The 25,667-nt window shown below is 40.7% G+C and overlaps 1 protein-coding gene across 4 annotated transcripts in view; it reads right to left on the bottom strand.

Moving 5' to 3' along the window:
* ktn1 (kinectin 1) overlaps positions 1-22,516 on the bottom strand; it is a 130,221-nt gene extending 107,705 nt beyond the window's left edge. For 3 of the 4 annotated variants that reach the window (XM_048537215.2, XM_048537218.2, XM_048537219.2), the window contains exons 1-2: positions 22,396-22,516; positions 627-1,175 (exon numbers count right to left, since the gene is read on the bottom strand). In XM_048537215.2, coding sequence (XP_048393172.2) covers positions 627-1,149 — 523 coding nt within the window. In that variant the 5' untranslated portion in view covers positions 1,150-1,175; positions 22,396-22,516. Of the gene's footprint in view, positions 1-626; positions 1,176-18,377; positions 18,418-22,395 lie in introns of those variants that run through there. The other variant, XM_048537216.2, reaches the window with a different exon arrangement.
* Positions 22,517-25,667: the final 3,151 nt, after the last annotated feature.

Genomic DNA, 25,667 nt, shown 5'->3' with positions numbered 1-25,667 from the left:
GTTCTATGCAAGTGAAGCATTAATTCCCCATTTTTACAGCCCAGCACCCTTGAAATAAAGCTCGACGACCCATTTCTCACTTCTTGTACTTGCAGATTACCATTTATCAATCCAAACGTACACATCTTGTCAATTTGGTGATCAGCCTGTTCAGTTACTTCCCTGCTTGTAGAATTAGGAGAACCCCAACAAATATCCAGACAGGAGAGACCCTGCTCTATTCTTATTCCCAGTCTTTTGTAGCATCAGCAGCAAGTACCTGCCTTTATTGCTGATTACAAAATTTGGATGAACATTTATTATTCAAAGTTTCACGGCTTTTTGCCCAATATCCCAGAAAAGACAAAAAGCACCAAATGTAAGCTCAGACAGGTATATGCCCAAGTAAATGCATGGCTCTACGTTTGTCACTCCCAATCCTTACTTTTAAAAGAATAAGGGCTCTTTTATCATGGAAAGTGAACACAGGCTGGCAAAATATCATTGCCACTTTTACCACTGCTTCAGTGACTAAGAGTTTGCAAACTTAGAATATAATTTACACCACCTTGCCAAGTCATATTAAACATGCATCAATGCCATGCTGCAGATTTAAACATGTGAAACATCAAGACACCAGATCTTACCTGTGCCATTCTTATGCTTCTTGTGTCCAGTCTTTCTTTTAGAACTTGACATTTCTGGAGGAGTAGGTTGCTTGCTAAGAGGGAAGGGGTCACTTTTCTTTGCTGCAGGTTTTAAGCCATCAGGATCTCTGCCCAAAGGTTCTTCCAACACAGGTCTCGATGATTTTTTGTCTTTTTTCTTCCTTTCTTTTAATCCAGCCGAAACTTCAACTACAGGTAACACAACCTGAACGGGCGGTTCATCATCTGGTGTCAAAGCATCCATCAATTCTAAGTCTCGCGTTGCACTCTCCGAATCAGATTCATGCAAGTTCTCATTTGGATTCTCTTTCTTCTTATTCTTTTTCTTCTCACTTTTCTTTTTATCGACTTTTGCTGGAAGAAATTTCACATCTCTTTTTTGTTTAGCGAGTATTTCATCATACGAAGTTTCTTTCATAAATAGCCAGAAGAACAGAAAAATTATGGCAATTACCACTGCTGGGATGATGATGAGGAGATACTGAGAATCGTAAAATTCCATGTTTCTGGCTATGTCTACTGTAATATCTAAAAGAGAGGGGAAAAACATCAATTAAAAGTAAAACCACAACTGACATCAGAATTTACAGGTCACTCTTAGCAACACAGGATGGAGTAGACTAGTTTCTGTTTAAAAAACATGCAAGAACAATACTAGTTCTTCGAACAAAAACACAGTTGCAATATTTTAAAAATAGCATTTGGAAGCCAAGTAAATAGGTTTCTCACACACATGATGCAACGGGTCAAGACTTGAAGACCTTAAATTTTTATGCTTTCCCAAATGTTACAATTTAACTTTTTAGTTTTGACACAACATGTAAAAGATGTTAATTATTCTACGAGCACCACAAAGTCAAGCAAAACTACATGTAAGCCAGAGTTTTGGAAATACTTCTACACATTTTATACTAATATTATAAACTCCTGATTTTTTTTTAATTGTTAGACTTAATACAGACTTGCTCACTAAGCAAAATGTTTGTAATTAGTTTCTAATTGCCATTGAGGTGGTAAGCAGCCTTCTTACAAACATACAATTCAGGATCAGCAGTAGCCCATTAGGTCCTTGAGCTTGCTCCAACAAGAACAGATGATGATCTGACTACAACTTCAAATTCCTACTCTATCTATTCCAATAATCTTTTAACTCTCCACTTAAGTAACTACCCAGCTCTACCTTACAACAAATTCAAAGCATTTGTTTCTGCCAGTTTAAGGAAGAGGATCCCAAAGAGACAACATTCGAAAATAATAATTCCCCTCACATGGCTTAAGTGGGTACTCCTATTTTTAAACTGTGCCTTTCACAGTACAAAACGTCCTTTCAACATCAACCATGTTAATATCCCTCAGGATTGAATTCAAACCAAATACCTGCAGTTCCAACACGCGTCTCTCCATCCTTTACTCAATGAGAAAACACAACCCATCCCAAGTATTAGTCTAGAAAACCTTCTGAACTACTCCCATTACACTTATAATTGTCATTAGAGATCAATATTCTAATCGTAGTACAGATTTAGTTTCAGCAATGTTGATGGGTGACCGATGCATAATGTCTCTACTTGGTGCTCAACTCTAATAAGAGACACAATATTTACTATTCCAAAAGCAGAATCATGGGACTAACATGTCAACTATTTCTCTCTCCAAAGATGCTGATGGCACTTAGTTTTTATTGCAGATCTCCACCATCTGCCGTAATTGGATTTTATTGAACAGTATTCAATTTAACTGCTTCCTGCACGTAGCATTACATAGTCAAGCACAAGGATGCACAGATCCCTCTGCACCACAGACCTCTGCCAATTCTCAGCTTTAAAACATTTTGTGTTTTCAGTCTTCCTGTTAAAGTGGACAAGCAGACACAAGTCTTCGTATCATACTCCATCTGCCACATTCTGCCCACCCACCTCACTCACCTATCCATGTCTTTTTGCCACCTCCTTACATCCTCTTCATAGAATGAAAATCCTAGAATATGGAAACAGACCAAGCAGCCCTTCAAGTCCACGCTATTTACAACTTTTCTACCCATCTCGGTTTCATGACGAAGTTTAGCCACCGTACTTACATACTAGGTCATTTATATGAACCGTAGCCGAACAAATTGAGGCACCCAGCTCTGATCCCTTGAGCACATCATTTGTTGCACACTGCCAACCAGAAAACAGTTCACTTTTGACTGTACTTTCCTTTTTAGATAATCAACAAACGAAAACAATTTACTTTCAACAATAACCCTTGATGCAGCACTTTATCAAAAGTCTTCTGAAGTCTAGCTACTCCACATCCACAGTTCACGACAGCAAAAGTCCAAGAAATTAGATAAACAAGATTTTTCCCTCATGAAACCTGTTGGTTCTACCTTGTTATATTAATTCCTCCTCCCCCCGCCCCCACCCCCACAATCACAGTACTCCAAAACCACTTTCAATTACACTCTCTTGAACATGTGTGCTGTTTGCAGTAGGAATTCAAAAGATTTTGTCCTGATGACAATAAACAAACACTGATACAGTAACAATTCAAGAAGGCACATGGCTTGGAGGGGAACTTGCGGGAAACGGTCTTCCCACCTGCCTGCTGCCCTTGTCCTTCCTCGGTGGTACAGGTCACAAGAGAGAAGGTGCTGTCAGAACAAGCCCTGCTGAGTTGCCACAGTGCATCTTGTAGATTGTACATCCTGTTACGCTGGAAGTAGTTATGCAGGAAGCTAATGCTGATGGTTATAGATAGAGTGCCAATCAACCTGGCCCAAGATGGTGACAACTGCATTTAAGTTTTAAATTGATACTTTTAAATGTAGTGTCACATAAAATACACAATAAATAAATCTTAATATCTTTAAACTTTTTATAGGGCCACAACTTTACAGTTATAGCAATTGTCTAACTGTAATTTTATCTACAGCACCGAGGAGGCGAACAACAGATGCACATTCTTTGAACATGCTGTCAAGCCCTTTAAAAATAAATTTTAATGTTTCATTAAGATCACATTCTAAATTCAGTTTACTTATCCTCATTCTTATGCAATCTTTCAAGGATACCCCTTCATGCAGGGAATCATGATAGTGAACCATCTAGTCTATTTAAGATTGCTTTTTAATACGGACAAAAACTTACTTCAGCTAACGTGTATTTCAAAGTTTCTAACACTAAATTAACAGCCCTGTACAACACTAACAGCACAGAAATCTAACCCTGAACCATTCATGTGGCATCAAAACTGAGCTTTTTTTGCATAGTTTTCAATAAAATCAAAATGCCACTTTAAACAGCACTCTTTCTGCACTTTTTTAAAGTAGACAGAAATGACAACCACCTTTGGAAAAAAAAAGATTTATGACAATGTTTTCAGAGTGACAATTTGACATTTATTATGAAACCCATTTCTGTAGATATGGGTTCCAGCAATGGGCAGCCAAGGGGTAGATTACAAGGGAAGCTGATTGGGAATTGGTGCTCAAGTTTTAAACCAATGCCAAAAAGGTTCTCTGCCAACAAGGTGTGTCAGCTGAACAGCACGGGCTGCAAGTAAGAGAGGGAAGCTAGTTCAGATGAGAAGAGAAACCAACAGATCTTAAGAAGCCAAAAACCTCAAGATTCTGCAGTGAGCCATTTTAAACCTGAGAAAACCAAATCTTCTTTCCTTGAAATCGATGTTCCAAACTGTGACTTTGAATTGGCTAGAAGAGAAATCTTTCACCAATGAACCAGCCATCCAGTGCCTCTTACAAATCAAATGGATGTATTCAGATAAAAAGGTCAAGGAAAAACCTTCAAATTAGCAAGAACTAGCACATCATTTGTAGAGTTTACTTAGAAACAGAAAACAGAAGGGCCAAATTCATATCAGAGAATCCCTACAATGTGGAAGTAGGTCATCCAGTCCACAAAGGCCCTCTGAAGAGCATCCAACCCAGGCCAGCCATTCTATCCCTGTAACCCTCCATTCCTGATGGCTAATCCATGTAGCCTACACATCCCTGGACACAAAAGGACTTCAGCACAGACATGCCATCTAACCTGCACATCTTTGGAAGGATGGAAACAGAGGAAACTGGAGCACCTGGAACAAATCCACACAGACACAGGGAGAACCTGCAATCACCCAAGCTGGAATTAAACTTGGGTCCCTGGCAATGAGAGACAGTAGTGCCACCCCTACGCCTTTGAGTCGACTCGGACATTCAAGGCAATAATGGCTGGCTGTAAAACCTGCTCCAGCTTTCTCCCATACCCTTTGGTCCGTAGAATTAATTCCTTCTTGCAAACTGGTTTTAGCCTCAACCACATTTTGTAGCAGAGAATTCCAAAGACTCACCACCCTCTGGCCAAAATAAAAACCAAATTCATCCTAAATGGCCTACCACATATCCTGAGACACTCATTCCTGGTCAGCAGGAAAATCCTTCCTGAAATTGTTCTGTCTGGTCTTGTTAGAAGTTCGTATGTTTCTGAGCTTCACCCTCACTCTTCTAAACTAAAGTGAAGATAGCCCTAATCAAGTCTCTTTTCATGTGTCAGTCCTGTGATAGCAAGACGAAGTATGGTATACTCTTTGTACTCCCTCAACAGCCAGAGCATCTTTCCTCAGATAAGGAGACGAGAACTCCAGGTGTGGTCACAGCAAGGCCCTGGAAAACTGCAGTGACACATACCTGCTCTTGTACTCTAACCTTCTCACTATCAAAACCAACACATCATTTACTTTCCTCATATGCAGGTCCAGGTGGCATCCTACTTTCAGAAGTACAAGGACACCCAATTATCATTGCACCACCCCCTTTTCCCATCTGTTGCTGCTCAGTAATCAGCCTTCCTTTTTTTGCCCAAAGTGGATAACCTCACATTTATCCACATCATACTTGCATTGCCATGATTTTGCCCACTCAACTGGTCCAAAATCTCACAGTAGCATTTCTGCATCCTTCTAGAGCTCTTTTCGTCACCATTTTTGCACACAAACTGGTAGGTATGTTAGAAACTTCATTTAGTTTAGTTCTTGACCTGTACTCAGAACTAAGTGACCTATAATAAGTGATTTATTAAGTACAGAAGGCTTGTCTGAAAAATCAAGTAGTTAATGGATTTTGCATATCGTTTTTAAAAGTAGCAGGAACATTGCAGCTCAATTTCCAGCCTGCTATCCAGTGAGTCACGACAGTATGACATACGTAAAATTAATCATTACTCAGAATAATTTAAAGCCTTATCATGTTAAAAGGAGTACTCATCCAAATTAACAGTTCTGGTACCTTACATAGCACCTGAAACATGGCAAATAATTCCAAGGCGGCTCACACTGCGACAGGACAAGGAGGCAGCAATGACCAAGAAGTTTACAATGATATACTACAGAAGGATTAAGCAAGGGAGAGGGAATTCTGAACCTAACATCCAAATGATAAATCATTGTTGTCTAGGAAAGAGAATGGGAGCACAGGGTTATAGCTCAAATTGATGCTAATATGTAGCAGTCTGCCAAGAATGAAGGCAGAGGTGCAGAAGCCACGATTTTAACATCAGAGGTCAAAAGCTGAGGGGCCAAAGTTAACGTAAAGTTTTGATCAAATGGTACATTGGATGTTTGCAAGCATGAGCCATATGGTAAGAGTATACAAGAAATTCAAAAAAGTGGAACAGTTAACATGGTTTTATTGTGAAGCCACTTTAAAGCAACTGTATTGAGATACACAGGTTTTCAGAAAGTGAGGGATAAACTGTCTCAATAAGTTGAACTCAACATCAGGCCAAGAAGTGGAAATAACAAAAATAAATCGGAGGTGGATCATAGGTTTTTTTTTCAGGATGAAAAGTAAAGATAGATATGATGAGCAGAGCTAGTCCAAGTTCACATTGTTTAAAACCAGCTTCGACAAACAAAATTTGATCTTTATCCAAAAATTCAAATGTACCACTGTTAGATAAGAGGGTGGTTAATAAGACTTTAAACTAGTAAGTTGGGGGGGGGGGGGGGGTGCGCGGAAGAGAAGAGAAGAGTGAAACAGTAAGTGAGCGTAGACGGAGCATAACAATTAACGTAAGGCAAAGCAGCAGGTGATGAGGAAACTTGAGCTCCACTGAAACAATTAGGAAAAAAAAGTTAAAAGGAGAACAAGAGCCGTTAGTAATGGTGGAAATAACCCAAAAAGAAGGTGCACAAACTGGCATTAGGGCACTTTATCTGACTGCTCAGAGCATTTGAAACAAGGTGGATGAATCGACGGTGCAAATCTTGGCAAATGGGTACAATTTAGCAGCCATTACAGAGACATGGTTACAGGACGGTCATGACCGGGAGTTGAATATCCAGGGGTATCAAATTGTTCGGAAGGACAGACAGGAAGGTAAGGGAGGTGGTGTTGCTCTGATTTTTAAGGATAATATCAGGGCAGTAGTGAGAGAGGATATAGGTTCTACTGAACAAAACGCTGAATCCATTTGGGTGGAAATTAGGAATAGCAGGGAGAAGAAGTCACTGATAGGTGTGGTCTATAGGCCACTAAATAATGGCATCATGGCAGAGCAGGCAATAAACAGTGAAATAGCTAATGCATGTAAAAAAAACGGACAGCAATTATCATGGGGGATTTTAATCTACATATCGATTGGTCAAACCAGGTCGGTCACGTCAACCTTGAGGAGTTCACAGAATTTCCTTGAACAATATGTAATGGAACCTGTGAGGGAGCAAGCTATCCTAGATCTAGTCCTACATAAAATGAGACAGGAATAATTAGTGATCTCACAGTTAGGGATCCTCTCGGAAGGAGCAATCACCGTATGGTTGAATTTAAAATACCAATGGAGAATGAGAAGGTTAAATCCAGTACTTGTGCCCTGTGCTTAAACAAAAGGAGACTACGAAGGAACAAGGAACGAGTTAGAACAGGTAGAATGGGAGCAAAAAAAAAGTAAATTGTAAAAGAGTGAAGGTAAACATTGGTCCTTTAGAGGATGAGAAGGTCAACTTAAGAACCAGAAATGAGGAAACAGCCAAGACATGAAACAGTTATTGTGTGTCGGTCTTCACAGTGGAAGACAAATAATATGCCAAAAACTAATAGCAAGAAGGTTATAACAAAGGAGGACCTAAAAACTATTATCACGAAGGAGGTAGTGCTGGCCAAGCTAATGGGGCTAAAGGCTGACAAGTCTCCTGGTCCTGATGGAATGCATCCCAGAGTACTAAAAGAGGTGATGGGAAAAATAGCAAATGCACTAGTAATTATTTAGCAAAATTCACTGGACTCTGGGGTGGTTCCCACAGATTGGCTGTTTTCCAATGTGATGCCACTGTTTAAAAAAAAAAGTGGACAAAAAGCAGGTAACTTGAAGCCAGTTAGCTTAACTTTGGTACTAGGGAAAATGCTTGAATCTATCATTAAGGAAGAAACAGTAAGGCATCTGGATATAAATTGTCCTAGTGGGAACACCCAGCATGGTTCACGAAGGGTAGGTCATGTTTGACTAATTTGGTGGAATTCTTTGGAGGACATTACTTGCATGGTGGACAATGGGGAGCCTGTGGATGTAGTGTATCTAGATTTCCAGAAGGCATTTGACAAGGTGCCACACCAAAGGCTGCTACATAAAGATAAAGTTGCATAGTATTACAGGTAATGTATTGACATGGATTGAGGATTGGTTGACCAGTAGAAAGCAAAGAGTAGGGGTAAATGGGTATTTTTCTGGTTGGCGGTCAGTGACTAGTGGTGTGCCTCAAGGGTCAGTTTTGGGATCGCAACTGTTTACAATTTACATAGATGATTTGGAGTTGGGGACTAAGTGCTGTGTGTCAAAATTTCCAGATGACACTAAGGTGGGTAGTAGAGCAAAGTGTGCAGAAGACACAAAGTCTGCAGACGGATATAGATAGTCTAAGTGAGTGGGCAGAAGTCTGGCAGATGGAGCACAATGTTGATAAATGTGAGGTCATCCATTTTGGTAGGAAGAACAGCAAAATGGACTATGCTTTAAATGGTAAAAAGTTGCAGTATGCTGCTGTGCAGAGGGACTTGGGTGTCCTTGTGCATGGATCACAAAGTAGGATTGCAGGTGATTAAAAAGGCAAATGGAATTTTGTCTGTCATTGCTAGAGGGATGGAGTTTAAAAAAAAACAGGGAGGCTATGCTGCAGCTATATGGGGTCCTTGTGAGGCCACACCTGGAGTACTGTGTGCAGTTTTGGTCTCCTTACCTTGCGAAGAGACATACTAACCCGTGTGCACGGTGGGTGGGTGGGTGGGGGGGGGGGGGGCGGCGTTGCACAGGAGATTCACTTGGTTGATTTCAGAGTTGACAGGGTTGGATTATGAGGACAGACTGAGTTAAAAAAAAGGATCATACTCATTGGAATTCAGAAGAATGAGGGAGATCTTGTAGAAACATACAAGATTATGAAGGGAATAGATAAAAGGTGGAGGCAGGGAGGTTGTTTCCACGAGCAGGTGAAACTAGGACTAGAGGGCATCGCCTCAAAATAAAGGGAAGCAGATGTAGGACTGAGGTCAGGAGGAACTTCACCCAAAAGGGGTGTGAATCTGTGGAATTCCCTGCCCAGTGAAGTGGTTGAAGCTACTTCGCTGAATGTTTTTAAGGCAAGGCTAGATACATTTTTGAACAGTAAAGGAATTAAGGGTTACGGTGAGTGGAGCTAAGTCTCAAAAAGATTAACCATGATCTTATTAAATTGGGGGGTTGGGGTGGGGGGTGGGCGCCAGGCTCAAGGGGCCCGATGGCCTATTCCTGCTCCTAGCTCTTATGTTCTTTTGAAGAAATGTGGCTATTTCAAAAATGTTGGCACATTTGGCAGTTATCTGCAATTTCCAGAAGTTTAAAAGATGCATACAACTCAAGACATTGCTTCTGAGCTTGGTGATGGTGTGCAGTGGATTTCAGTTTTGTACAGAAACACAACCAGAGCCCAATTTAAATGATTATAAAGGCTATAGGCACTTAAAAGCTTAACAAAAGTCCTATATTTTGTGCAACAAGTGCACATCCTTCATTGTCCTAATGTTCCAAAAAAACGGGTTAGTTTTGATTTCTACATACTTTGGTATGTGTCATCTTCAGAAAATTATGCCAGTCAAAACACTGCTCTCAAGTTGTTTTTGTGCACACAGTAGTTGACCAGCCTTCAGCACATTTAGCAGTTCACATCCAAAAGACAACCAACCTTATGCAGTCAAACATTGAAAAGCATACGAGCAAGACACAAATACGAGAAAGACTTGTAAAAATTGGTAGCCAACTATACACAGCAATGAAACCATTCAATTTAAACAAAGGAGTGTCATTAGCTCAAATTACATTTTCCAAAAAAAGTGAATGATACCTAGTCGATACATCTTCAAAACAGATTGCCTCCAGTGCGGAAAGAAGCCATTCAGCCCATTGAGAAAGTACTAACTCTCAAGAGTATCCCAGAACCAGCTCCCTACCCTATCTCAGTAACCCCACATTTACAATGAAAAAGCCTCCTAACCAGCACATCTTTGGGCTCTAGGAGGAAACCCACAACCACAGAACTTGCAAACTCCATGCAGACTAAGCCCGAAATCAAACCCGGATCCCCCTGGCACTGAGACAGCACTGCTAACCACTGAGCCACAATACCATCCATGCAGGCAACCATTCAATGAAGTGGCAGGGGAAAGGAGCCATATTCTTAGTTAGAACCTCAACCTCAAGGACTGTGCTAATGGAAGAAAGAGCACATTTCTAATCAATGAAAACAGAACAAATATAAAAAGACAAAAAATAGCACTTAATCAGATTTGATTGAAAACAAAACTTCTGCAAGAAACAAACAAAATTTAACTGAAAACTCAAATGCAATACAACTGAAGTGACTAAACTGGGACAATTTAACAGCTAGATGCTGCCATTTTGACACTGTGGCAGAAGAGAAAAAAACTGGGGTTTTCTGGATCAGCTTTGCTGTTCACATCTATCTCTGCTAGGATAACAACATGTTCTACTGTGTTAAATTTCCAATGTTGCTGGAATTATCTGGAGGCACATGCAAAACATCTGCTAGGGTATATTTTCAAAATATAACTTGTATCATGACAAAGTAAAATTTGATCCTTCAAAGAATTGCCATTTGAAAGAAAATTTTCAAAACCCAGGTTGGTTGACTTAGATAATTGAAAGAAATTGTGGTAGCCAACATGCCATTTTAAATTTGGCAAAAAGGTTGGCAAGTTGTATGATATTGTGAAATCAAGCAAACACTAGGAGGATTACTCGCAAAAAGGTAAACTGCTCCATAATCTCAGCTCTGTTCACCAAGAACTTAAGTGTCAAGGTCAAGTACAACCAGCTTAAAGTATTCTCAGTGAGATTAAATATAAACCAATTTGAGATTTAAAAATTCTTGCATCTGTTCTGTGCTAGCTTAAAACAGCATCACAATTTGTGGTTGTGCATGAATATGTATTGCACCTATTTATGGAGAGGGTAGGGGTGGTGTAGTGCCAATTTTCACACAACCAAGCTTGGTTTTGATTTGATGATACCTGGTAACAAGCATTAAAATCAGTTCTTGGTGATACTTCGTTTTTTTTGGGGATGGGGGGGGGGGGGTGGGGTGAAAGAGAGAAGAAAAACAGAGAAAAGTGGTGTCCTGACGACTAACAGTGTGCACAAATACGTGGACATTCCAAAACAAAAAAAAAGAAAGAAAGAAAGAAAGAAAGAAAGAAAGACATCTTCTCTAGAGATATTCCAAAGCATAATGAAAGCTTCTAATTTATCTAATATCGACAAAAATTTGAGTCAGACAGCAAATATGGGTTTACAGCTTACATTTTGTTCTATATCTGACCAAAGCCTTGACACATACATGTCTACAGTAAAAACTGAATCAACACTATTACCCCATTTTCCACCTGGTTAATGTTATAACCTCCAAACGTGACAAGCCTTACTCTCCAAAAGAAATATGGTGGAACTCAAGATTATGGATCTCCAGACACTTTTGGATGAATACACCCTGCTTACTATGAACCCCAAAAATTAGCTAAATTTCCCTAAAGGAAAAATTAAATACCAATTCATTTGCTGTTCAGCCCGTTACCTTAATTCAGAGCTCAAGTGTCAGTTTGCTTTATCAACACTACCTTGTTTTTCAATATTTAGGCAAAGTTCAAATCAGGCAGACAGATCTCAAAGATAATGGGAACTGCAGATGCTGGAGGATCCAAGATAATAAAATGTGAGGCTGGATGAACACAGCAGGCCCAGCAGCATCTCAGGAGCACAACTTTACATTTAAGCAGCAAGGCAAATTGCTGTTGACTTAGCAATACATGAAACAGCAGCAGACCATTCATCCCCGCAATTCACAAAGATTATGGCTGATCTACTCTCTATCAACTCCGCAATACTTTCAAAATCCATTTGCCTGCTCTGTTTAGTCATCTCACTTCCACATCTCTCTGCGTTACAGAATTCCAGATATTCACTATCTCTGGAGGAAGAAATTCCTTTGCATCTCAGTTTGAAACGTGTCCCCATGTCCCCTAGTTTGAAATGCCCTCACGAGCGAAAACATCTTCTCAACATGTCAAGCCTCCTCACCTCATCTAAATTCTAATGAATGAAGATCCAATGTGTTTGGCTGTTCTTGGAAAGTTAACCTTTTCATCACAGGAGTCAACCCAGGTGAATTTTTTTGAACTACCAGTGCACCCTTTCTTCAATACTGGGACCAAACCATATAAGAGGACAAATGCAGACTCACTACATCTTGTATACAGTTGTAATAAGAAGTTTCCCCCATATTTAAACTCACAACAGCTTAGTAATAAAGGCCAAAATTCCATTGGTGGTCTTATTTCCTGGCTGCATCTGCCAACCTAATTGTGCTTCAAGAACAAGAACACCCAGATCCCTGTGCTTTGACTTTGGACTTCTATCCACTTAAGTAACAGTCATGCCCTTCGAATCTTCTGACCAAAGTACACGACATCAAATCTAACTCCCATTTTTGTAATGTCACTAAACGTGGATACATAATACTCTGCTCCCTTGTCCAGGTAATTAATATAAGTGGCAAATAATTTATCCTAGAAATGCAAAGACACTCCAAAGTTAAATCTTTCCAACCTGAACAAATCTTTCCAACCTGAACAAAGACACATTAATCCTGATTCTGATCTTAACCAATCCTCAATCCAGGCTAATAACTCCACCCCAAAACCATGCCCAATCATATGGAGTAATTTTTTGTGGCATCTCATCAACACTAAACTCTGAAGCAAAGGGATTCAGCCATTTCAATACTTCAAATAAAAAAAGTATCATTTGCAAGTTAACTGAAAGCAAAAATCTGAAATCAAAGGAAACCAAATCTTAATCCTATGCATCAAAGGATGCAACAGGACAGGTTATTTCAGTTATTCCCTTTTTGAAAGGAATTTAGAATATATTTGTGACAACTTAAAACGTGAAAAATAAAAAGAATATCAGCTAGAGCCACCAAGATGTTGTTTGGTCAATAAGCAAAGAGAGGATCTTCAAAAAGAAAAGTGCAGAAAGTGATGCAGAAGTCAATTCTTTGTGTGGCCTTTGCAGGTGAAGGTCCACAGTTGTTGAGATTAAAAAGGCGAGTGCACAAGAGCTCAAAGTCAGATTAGCAGAAAGCAAATATCATGTTGGACAAATGAAGAAAACTACTTACGGTAAGACCATGGAGAATTTAAGACATTGAGAAGAAATGGACCATTAAAGGAAATGGTAATTGTCAAAAGTGAATTACTGTAATATCTATATTGTCATGGATGCTGTTAAGTGTAGCCACTTACTATTGATCACAAAATATCCTTTCCTTCAGTCATAACATCCTCCATCCTATCTGCATTCTTCAAACTGCACCCCCTATCAACTGATTAAAAAAATTTGTACTGAACTTCAATTACACTTAGTTGCTACAAGCTGTAATCCAGTTTCTGATGAAGGGTTTGTTGTTCGACCTAAACAGGTTGGACCTATTTTCAAAACACTAAGTTTCATCACCTTGGGTCAGTGTCTTTTAAGCAATATTTACCTCATTTCCTCTAATATTAAAGTCAATTAACCAAAAGGGTCTGTTATATTAGAAATTACTACAATAATGGAGTTTTTGAAAACTTGCTTATCTTACTTTTATTGCTCAACAGTAATATGGGTCATTAAGATGACTTTATACAAATTTAGTGGATGAGCACTCAATGTGTTAAGAATTATGTCTTGATATCAAATCTAGTTTGCATTTATAAAAGACTGAAAACAAGAATTACCTCACCTTCAAAACTATTCCAGATTCACACCTCCTGCTCAAATTGTCTGCCAGTTTGTATTGGAGCCACGAAAGTTAAGTGAAGCACTTCTCAAACAACCATCTCTTAACAAATCAAAATTGTTCCTGTTTATTATGTAAACAAAAGCAGCAAGTCAGAACAGCCAGCTAAAACATGTTCCACTTGACATCCAACTATCTCAATGACAACCTCACATCTTCAAATGATGTTTGTTTATAATAAAATTCACACAAACTCGCACATAAAAGAAAGCCTAGTTTACAAATCCCAGTCAACTATTTCCAGAACTTCTCAATTCAAATTCTACACAGTCCAGTCCAGTTTGTCAGATGCAACTAACAATTTGCATGAGAGTTTCACCATGCTATAGCAACCATATGTTTACATTTGGCAAAATATTAATTTCTGACAATCCTGACATATGGCAGGTAACAATACCCACACAAAAATACCTCAAAGTTTACTCGAGTCAATAATCCAATAGGTGTAAAGTAATTGCTCAATAAATCCACACTCACAAAAGATGACTGGCCTGCCCAGACATTAGGTACTCTAATACACCAGGTCATTTATTTGATGACTACAAATTCCCCCACAGTCAAGTAAAGCCTCAATTTACTGAGTATATGGGATCATTCCAACATTTATATTGTAGGCAGGATACTTCAGTAATATTTAGCATTGTTCATGACTCTCCAAAAGTAAAGTATCGGGCTCTTCTGGCACAAATATCCCCCCAATTCAGGCCTTTTGACCTGGAGTTCAAATCCCAACAGAAATCACAACACATCTGACAAAGTTGATTAAAAATACCTATGAAGAAGTTTCTACTGAGACTACAGCACTGGAGTGCCATAAAATAGAGCAATTGCCGGAGGCAAACCATTAGGTCTTGGACTACCACTGGAGCACAGTTTAAAATTAAAATTCAACCAACTTTGGAATCAAATTGCTTCACGAGTTTGCATTCAACCAAAAATACTGGTTCCCTGTATTAGTAGCCAGCATTCAAGAACTTGAAGAAATGGCTCCAGAAGAGCAAATTGAACAGTTACAACATACATATCTAAAAGATAACCATCAGCACCTCAAAAATGAATCATGATTAAAACAAAACAAAATTTACATGCAGCTGTCAGAAACTGATCAAAAAAAAAGGGCTACAGATGTTTGAGTAAAGCTGGGGAGAGGAGATGAGCAATGGTATTAGTACACTGAATATTGTTTTAAGCTTCTTCAGTAGTCTGCCCAAAAGCAGGCCCTTGGCAATTATTCACCACAAGGAGGTGCCATCAATTCTTGCTAAATCAGTAGGACCAGAAAGCCATTCCAGATTTAGTCTTTAGGAAATGAAACTGGGCAAAATGGATGAAGCACCAGTGGGTGGCCATAGTAGCTAGGTTTAGCACCATTATAAAAACAAAGGAACAAGGATAGAACAGGAGCAAAAAAAATCTTATACATTGAGGACAGCAGGCAAATTTTGCAAAGCTGAGAGATGATCTGTCAAAAATGGCCTGGACCCAACTACTTGAAACAAAGTCAATGGCTACTCAGTTGGAGGCATTTAAAAGCAAATTTGTACAGGCAGTGCAGACATGTCTCCAGAAAAAAAAGGAAAAAAAAAAGACAAAGAGAGTGGTACTACTAACCCCAGAGCTTCCTGCTTATACAAAAGCATATGTGGCAAGCAAAATAAAGTCTATGGTAATCTCAAAACAGATTAATTCTTAGGAGTAATAAGTAATTTAGGAAGCTGACAGGAACATATCATACTAAGCTGAGGTCAAAGCATTTATCAGAAAAGTAAAGGAAGGAGACAAAAAATTTGGCTAGCACAATTAAGGAAAAATCAAAAGGTTCCATCAGTACATCAAGAGCAAACAAAGGGCACAGCCCATCAGATAAGTGCATGATACCTTGTGCATTTATGCACAAGGTGCAAACAGAGTTCTTATATCAGAATCAAAATCCACAGAACGTGGAAGCAGGCCATTTGGCCCAGAGTCTGCAGAGCCTCCAAAGCACATCCCACTAAACGCACTCCCCTACCCTAAACCTGCATTCCGTGGCTAATCCATCTAACCTGCACATCCCTGGATACTATGAGTACTTTAGCATGGCCAATCCACTTCATCTGCACATCTTTGTGTTGTAGGAGAAAACCTATGCAGACACAGGGAAAACGTGCAAACTCCACACAGTCACCCAAGAGTGGAAGTGAACCCTACCAGCTTTCTGGCATGGTGAAGCAGTATTCAAAAGGGAGCGAGATAATGCAAACAAACATTCTAGTTTAAGGAGGCACAATTTTACATAAAATAAACACTGAGAACTGAAATAATGGAAGAGGAACTGATCTCCTTGATGGTGGATAAATCACCAAGGCCAGAATGAATGGTATCCTGTGCTAAAAAAAAAAACCAGGAAGGAAATAACAGATGCTCTGATGATAATTTCCAAATCCTCATTAGGGGCCAGTGAAATACCGGAGAACTGGCATCCTGTAAACACACAATTATTCAAAAAGAGAGACAGGTACAGGCCAAATAATCAAGGGCCGGTCAGTCTGATCTCAGCAGATCAATCTGGAAAAAGGATGAAATACTACTTAGAAAGACAAATTAATCAGGGATCGTTATACAGTTTTTGTTTTTGCTAACAACTAATTTTATGAGGAATAATGCAGAACACCAAGGACGGTAGATACTGTCGAGAATGGGTAAGGCAGTTGATAAGGTCCCACATAGGCTGGTCAGAAAAATTAAAGGCGATGGAATGAAAGATTGTGGCATACTAAATCAATTCGGATCCAATGACAATACACAAAAACGTGGTTAACAGTTTCCATTGGTATTCCACAAGCCTTAATGTGGCGTATATCAATGAATTAGGTACAATTAGAAAATTAACAAAGGACAAAAATACACTGGGTGGTTTATAGTGAGAGGATGACTGTTGACTGCAGGATAATATCAAAGGTTTGCTGAATTGGGCAGAAGTGGTGAACTCAATTGATTCCAGAGAAGTGCAAGGTTATACATTTGACAAGGGCAAACAAAGCAATGGGAGACAAATCATATGTAAAGATATTGATGGTGTTGAGTAGAGAAACAGACTTTGGAGCTCATGTCTTCAGGTCAATCAAGTAGTAAATAAAACATATGGGAGGTCATCTTTCATTTGCAAAGTCACTGAATACAAAAGCAAGAATGTAATATTGGTACTATTAAAACACACTTGGGCCACGACTGAACTTGTAGAGTGTTTTGGTCACCACATTTCAGGAAGTACAAAAAAAACCGTGCAGACAGCATGGATGAGATTTACAATAACGTCACCAGGACTTCAAAATTGCAACACAAAGGAAAGACTGAATAGGCTGGAATCATTTTGCTTGGAGCACAGGAGGCTGAGAGGTGGGTAGGAAGAGCTTGAATGGAGTGGACAGGGAAGGTATGTTTACCGTACTGAGTCAGTTCCCACAGATTCAGATAATTTTAAAAATCAACCTGTTCAGATACATCATAAGTCACCTCTGAGCAAGTCAGACTTGAACGTGGGGCAGAAACAGGGACATCACCGATGAGCCACAACAGCCCTTCAAGGGCACAGATGTGAAAGCAACTGTTGTTAAGACTAAAAGGGATTAGAGGAAAATCTTTTTCACCCAGAGATTGATGGGCTTGGGAATTCCATGTGGTTTGGATGGTTGAGATAGAAACTCCCTACTCATTTCAAAGAAACTGGATCTGCACTCAAAGAACGGCTATCAGCCAGTCTGCCAACCAAGAATTGCAAAGTGAAATTAAAATGGACACAGTTAAATCAGCCAGCTTAGACACTATGGGTAGAACAACCTCATTCTGTTCTGTAACTTGAAGATTCTACGAGAATGGAGATCGGTATTCAGAGCAAAGAAATTTTTAGAACTGCACAGCTGCTTTTGGGAGGTAGGTGTATCAAGGATTCAATGAGAAAGCCAGGTTCTCTATGGAATTAAGGGCAGCCATCAACTAAAAGATGGATTTCTAAAAACATTATATGGAACCAGCATTCAACGACTATTCCTAATCAGTTTGGGAGCATACAGGTAAGCTACCTTTGTGGAACAAACAATTTGACACTTAAGCTAATTAAGAGTCAACCAGGAACTCTATTCATAAATAGGCTATCAACTCATTTAAGACAAAAGACATCCTTTCTTAAAACATAATTCTGGAGAAAAAAAAACTTGTTTAATTCAAGAACTTCAGAAGTAAATTCAAATTCTACAACTGGCAATGTGGGATTTTAAACTTTCATTCTGCAGATTGCTTTCCAGTACATGTAGCTCTCTGCTCCACCATAATTCATCTCATCCTTTACTTTACACCCACTCCTTATGCCTGTGATATAAAGATAGAAACCTTCATTCACTTGTCCAATCCTTCCACTTCACTTGTAGAATCTGTTTTCATTTCAGAACTCCAATTCAGAGTGGGGAACTAGTAAAATCAGAAAAGGATAGAAATCATATCTGCCTTTGCGCTACTACGTTTTCTTTGTCTAACGACATCAGAACAGGTCTAAAATTTGAAGTGATTAGTGCTAGTCTTTGCACAGTGGTAATTAACTTGCTTCATAAGACAACTATTGGTTGAAAAAAAAATGGAAGAGGCGCATTTTCAACAATTTAATACATTTGCCAATATTTATAGAACACACATTACAGAATGAACTGCAAGTCACTTCATTCCTTACTTATCCATAAAGCATTATGTCAGGTCATGAAAAGGAATGCTAAAAAATGTGGGCATTTGTGGTCAGGTGTCCAGGTAAGAAGTCACTAGACTATCATAAAAGCTAAATAAAAACCAAGAGAACTACAAAGTTCTGAGGAAGGGTCACAGGACCAAAATGTTAATTCTGATTTCTCTTCACAGATGTGTCAGACCCACTGAACTTGTCGAGCAATTTCTGTTTTTATGTCGTAAAAGCTAAACCATTCATAAATACCCTCAAGGAAACATAAGCTGATGCTCTCATCCTATGAAGCCAATCCCACATTATAAGATAGATGTGGTGTCACAACATAATTATGAATGGATAAGTAATGCTAATGCTTTGAATGTGGTTGACACCAAGAATTGCTTTTCTAAAGAATTCCTTTAATACTTATTCATTACAATCTGACACAGCCAAACGCAAAATCAAGTTTCTCTGCCCTTGGTCACCTTGTGTTCTTCAGGAGTACTGTGCCTTCATTTAAGGAAATATCATTTCATTGGAAGCAGTTCACAACAGGTTCACTGAAATGATCCTCAGTATGTAGGTGCTGTCTTATAATCAGAAAGTTAAGCAAGTTCAATTTTATTCGCTCAGTTTGAGAATAGTGGGAGGTGATCTCATTTACACAATTAGGTTTCTTAAGGGCTTGACAAGAAAAATGCTGAAAGGATGGTTCAGTATATGAGAGTATGCTGGGCCATGCAGCATTACCTCAAAAATTAAGGGGCAACAACTTAAGACTGAGACGAGAAGGAACTTATTTTCTCAGAGGACTGGCTGTGTTGCGACAAAGTTTTGGGAGGCTGAGATAGATGGATTATTCATCAGTAAAGGAATTCAAGGGTTCTTGGGGGAAAAAAGGAGGGACAGTGGATTGGATCAGCCACAATTCTACTGAACGACAGAGTAAGTTCTAACAGTCAAGCAACCTACTCTTGTTCCTATTTCTTATCATCTTGTTTAGATCGTCCCAAATGTAATCAGCTTGGACCTTTGATCTCACCATACTCAATTATCTTGTCTTCAGTACACTTCTTAAAACATTTCAGTTAAGATGTTGCTTCCATCATAGCACTAACCAAATGGCAACTGGTCAGAAGCTCTTGAATGCTGGTAGGTAACAATCTAGATTCTTACCCATCCACTGAACCAAGAAAAGTCCAACTGATACCATGTAAAACTCAGTTTCTTGTACATTTACAAGATCTTACTATACTCCAGGCCACTCAGCATTTCCACTTCAGTTTTTTTTTTAAAATTCACTTACAGGACATGCGTGTCGCTAGGTGGTCACCATTTATTGTCCATCACTACTGACTCAAGAAAGAGGGATGAGCTGTGTTCTTGAACCACTGCAGTCCCCGTGCTATAAATTGAAACAAATTCCACAATTTTGATCCAGAGACAGTGAAGGAACATTTTCAAGTCAGGATGGTGATTGGCTTGGAGGGGAACTTGTAGATGATCACTTTCCTCGTAGGTGATATCCTGCTTTTAGTCTTCGAGATGAAAGTGGTCATGAGTTTGGAAGGTGCTAAGGACCTTTGACAAATTTCTGCAATGCATCTTGTAGTTGCTACTGAGGGTCAGTTGTGGAGCGAGTTGAATGCTGGCAAGTGCAGTGTCACCCAAGCAGGCTGCTTTGCCCTGAATGGTATTAAGCACCTACAGTGTTGCTGCAGCTACACATTTCCAGACAAATGAGGTGCATCCCATCACATTCCTGATTGTGCCTTGGAGACAGTCGACAGGCTTACAGCATCGGTTACTTGCTGCAGTATTCCTAGTCTCCTCTTGTGGCCTCTGCACTTACATGGCACGGCCAGCTGCTTTAGTAGTCAGTGAAAACACCAAGGACATTGATCATGGGGATTCAGTAATGGTAACCATTGAGTGTCAGGGGTGGTGGTGGTTAGATTGCCACGAAACAGCGATGGTCATTGGTGCCACACAAAGGCTAGGCAATGTTACTTAGCTGCAATCAAAACCCAAAATCTCCACATTAGGGTGAAGAAAAATAGCTAGTTTTGCTTATAAAATCATACAGCATGGAAACAGACCCTTTGGCCTGACTCAACCATGCCAGCCAAACATCTGGACACATAACTGTACTTATCACTTCCACTGGCAGTTCATCACACATACAAACCCTCTATTGTGAAAAAGTTGCCCCTGATTCTCTCCTTTCACTTTAAAAGTATGCCTCCATGTTTTGAAATCCCCTACGTGAGGTGAAAAAAAAAACTTTTGCTATTCACCTTATCTATGCCACTCATGATTATAATGAACCTCTACAACATCACCGTTGAAACTCCTACGCTCCATTGAAAGAAGCCCAGCCTATCTGCCAATCTATCATTGGGTTGTCAACACACGTACTTCAAAAGACAGAATTTAAAAACCACAAGAACTGTCGATGCTGTGAATCAGGAACAAAAACAAAAAGTTACTGGAAAAGCTCAGGAGGTCTGGCAGCATCTGTGAAAAAGAAAACAGAGTTAACATTTCGGGTCCAGGGTCCAAGGACCGAGGACGGGTCACTGGACTGGGAACACGAACTTTTTTTTTCCCTTCACAAATGCTGCCAGACCTGCTGAGCTTTTGTTTTTGTTCAAAACAAATGTTGCATTGTGAACAAATTCTAAATAAGCAGTTCCCTTAACAGATCACAATCACAAAAATAACTACCATTTGATTTGGGTTTTAGTATTCACTCAAGAGGTGGATGTTACCAACTGTGGGCCAGCATTTACTATCCTTCCCCAATTGTCTGAGAAAGTGATGCAGCACTGCCTTCTTGAAAAATTGCGACCTATTTGATGCAGAATGACTTAAGATGCCATTAAAAGGAGAGTTCTAGGATTTTGACCCAGTGACAGTGAAAGAACAGTAGTATATTTCCAAGTCAGGATGTCAGTACCTTGAAGGGAACGATCAGATATTATTAAAGGATATTCAATGAGCAATAACTACAGCACTGTCTTAAGGGATTTTGTGTTAAACAGAATACTGCAATGAAAATGCAGTAAATTAAGCGGTTTTTCCCAATTTAATGCAACAATGAAACAAAACTTGCTTTTCACGTTCACGTATAAATCTAACAGGATTCCCCAAAAAAAGAACTGCGCAGCTCTTTAAATATGTAACAAAAATGTATTGTGGAGATTGGATATCGTGGAATGGGCGAGGAAGGACAACACAGCCAAACACGGTACCAGGCTATGCAACATTACATAGTGGTGGGCGAAAGAAAAGGGATCCCTACCTCACACGAACTAGAAAAAAATATGCGGTCGCTTTGAGTTGAGGAGGGGAAACTCCTCAGACCCTCGACTATCCCAAAACAAAAATCAGCCACCATCCAGGAGGAGCAAACCGCGGCTCTGCCCAAGCCCGCAAACACTGCAGTCAGTCCTCACAGGCCGAAACCCTCCAGGCCCATGGAATTAGTCAGAGGTCAGTCCCACTGAAGCACTGAGCTGGGGCCTGATCAATGCCCAGCTCCGATCGCACTTTTAAGTCACAGCCACTCCCTCCGCGGCCCGGTCGTAGGGTCAAAACCGGGCCTAACCTCCACTCAGTTCAACAGTACTGTCCCAAAGACGGGGTCTGTCTAACTATCTAACTCAGGGTGCCGTCCACGGTCTCACCACTCACCAGACAGGCAGTGACACCGGCTCCCAGCTACTGTCACTCTCTCCTCCAAGCGGCGAAAGTCGGACTCTCAGCACACACTCGCCCCGTTGACGTCCACTTTATTGCACAGGCGCTCCGTCGAGCATCTTCCACACGTTCAGCCAATGGCAGCGCAGGGCTAGCCACTTGGCCAATCACAACGTCCTATCTACTCCAATAGCCAACCAGAGCGCACCTGCTACTCTACAGCCAATGGCAAGGCGGTGTCTGGTTCTTGGCCAATCGCAACCCAACTACCATAAAACCAGCTGTAGAGGTGGGGTCTCCGCCGCTTGACTAATCTCAGTTTAGCTTCGACCAACATGGCCAATCACAGCTCAGCAAGAGCCCTACGCCAATCATAGCCCAGCGTCTATCTTTTGGCCAATCACATCCCAAGGCTCACCCCTATATCCAAACGCAGAGAGGGTTCCACTCCTCGGTCAATCTCATCTCCTTCGATGAGAGAGTGAGGATAAAGTGCTACTGGGATAACAAGGTGTGGAGCTGGATGAACACAGCAGGCCAAGCAGCATCTTAGGAGCACAAAAGCTGATGTTTCGGGCCTAGACCCTTCATCAGAAATGAGGGAGGGGAAGAGAGTTCTGATATAAATAGGGAGAGATGACAGGAACTGCAGATGCTGGAGAATCCGAGATAACAAAGTGTGGGGCTGGATGAACAGAGCAGGCCAAGCAGCATCTTAGGAGCCCAAAAGCTGACGTTTCAGGCCGAGACGCTTCAAAGCTTTGATGAAGGGTCTAGGCCCGAAACGTCAGCTTTTGTGCTCCTAAGATGCTGCTTGGCCTGCTGTGTTCATCCAGCACCACACTTTGTTATCAGGGAAACAGTGGGAGGTGGATAGAAGATGGATAGTCGAGAAGATAGGTGGAGAGGAGACCGATAAGTTAAAGAGGTGGGGATGGAGTCAGTAATGGTGAGTGTAGGTGGGAGATAGGTTAGTCCAGGGAGGAGGGACAGGTCAAGGGGCCGGATGAAGTTAGTAGGTCGGAAATGGGGGGGTGTGGCTTGAAGTGAGAGGAGAGGATAGGTTGAAGAACAAGTTAGGGAGGTGGGGATGAGCTGAGCTGGTTTTGGGATGCAGCGGGGGGAGTGAAGATTTTGAAGCTTGTAAAGCCCACATTGATACCATTGGGCTGCAGCGTTCCCCAGGGGAGTATGAGTTGCTGTTCTTGCAACCTTCGGATGGCATCGTTGTAGCACTGCAGGAGGCCCAGGATGGACATGTTGTCTGAGGAATGGGAGGGGGAGTTGAAATGGTTCGCGACTGGGAGATGTAGTTGTTCATTGCAAACCGAGCGTAGGTGTTCTGCAAAGCGGTCCCCAAGCTGCCGCTTGGTTTCCCCCATGCAGAGGAGACCACAATGGGTACAGCACATGCAGTACACCACATTGGCAGATGTGTAGGTGAACATCTGCTTGATGTGGAAAGTTTTCTTGGGGCCTGGGATGGGAGTGAGGGAGGAGGTGTGGGGTCAGGTGTAGTACTTCCTGCGGTTGCAGGGAAAAGTGCCAGGTGTGGTGGGGCTGGAGGGGAGTGTGGAGTGGACAAGGGAGTCACGGAGAGAGTGGTCCCTCTGGAAAGCAGACAAGGGTGGGGATGGAAAAATGTTTTTTGTGATGGGGTGGGATTGCAGATGGTGAAAGTGTCGAAGGATGACGTGTTGGATCCGGAGGTTGGTAGGGTGGTACGTGAGGACAGGGGGATTCTTTTATGGTTGTTATTGTGGGGATGGGTTGTGGAGGATGCATTGTGGGAAACGTCAGCTTTCCTGCTCCTCTGATGCTGCTTGGCCTGCTGTGTTCATCCAACTCTACACCTTGTTATCTCTGATTCTCCAGCATTTGCAGTTCCCATTATCTCTGATACAAAGTACCACTGGTTTGTTTTCTGCTTTTTAAAAATACATTACGGTGTACTTGGACGTAAGGTGTGCTTTTTATATTCCTTCCAAAACTGTTTGTGAGCAACAGAAGAATGTTGATAGCATGAAAATGTTCTTAGCTAAGGGTCTGCTTTATTTAAGCTGCAATTGAAAGAGCTCAGTACACAAAATGATATAGGTACCGGCTGTAGGAGTACAAATATTAATTTCAGAAAACGTTATAAAATTATGTCTCAAAATAGATAAATAATTGGAGAAGTGAAGTGTTTCCAACTCAAAAACATGATTGTTAATCAAGTAGGCTACATTATTAAAAGCTGATTTCTCCGAACAAAAATAGCAGTTTTCTCATATGCTCCTTTTTCTTATTTGTTCACAGTGAAATCAATATACAGGAAGAAGCAGGACTAGTCCATTCGGTCCCTTTACTTTGCTCCGCCATTCACTAAATTTGTGGACTTTTAACCTCAAAGCCATATTTCCGCTTACGTTTCTGCTTAGGTCTCAGTAAGACTTCATCCCTGTTGGTTGCCAAGAACAAATTCACCTCTGCCTTAACAATATTCAAAGGGTCTGCTTCCACCATTGTTTCAGTAGGCGTGTCCCAAAGACTCATGGCACTGAGAAAGAAAACCACTTCACAGAATCAAGACATTCAGCTCATCAAGCCTGCACCAATGCTGCAAAGAACATCCCCCCAGAACCTCACCCTATACCTGTAATTCCCCCATTTACTATGGCTAATCCATCTAATCTGCACACCCTTGGACTGTGGAAGGAAACCAGAGCACCCAATGGAAGCCCATGTAGACACGGAGACCACACAGACAGTCATCAAATACCGGAATTAATTTTTGTTTTACGCGGGTGACCCCTCATTTGAGATTCTCCTATATAAGGAAACACCATCCTACATCTAACTTGTCCTGATCGCTTTGGAGTTTATATGTTGAAATCAAGTTATGTCTTACTCTGGTAAACTCTAGTGGATAGAGACCTTGTCTGACAAATCTTTCCTCATAAAACAACACACCCATTCCATGTATTAGCTTGGTCAACATTCTCTAAACAGCTTCCAATATATTTATACACATGTTTAATCAACTTGTTCAAATATGTTATGAAACACCTTTGGAGCAGTTTGAGACTTAAATCGAGGCTTTATGACTCAGTACACTGCCATTGTGTCAAAGGAGCCCATCCCAATATATTTGGATCCTTGTTCAAACAAATGGCCAATACTGTACACAGCAGATGTGGCCCCATCAGTGCCCTGAATAACTGAATCATAATGGGAGTGAGGGAGGAGGTGTGGGGTCAGGTGTAGTACTTCCTGCGGTTGCAGGG

Source organism: Stegostoma tigrinum, chromosome 10 (genome assembly GCF_030684315.1).
Source record: "Stegostoma tigrinum isolate sSteTig4 chromosome 10, sSteTig4.hap1, whole genome shotgun sequence".
NCBI lineage: Eukaryota > Metazoa > Chordata > Chondrichthyes > Orectolobiformes > Stegostomatidae > Stegostoma > Stegostoma tigrinum.
This window is presented reverse-complemented; position numbering and strand designations above follow the sequence as displayed.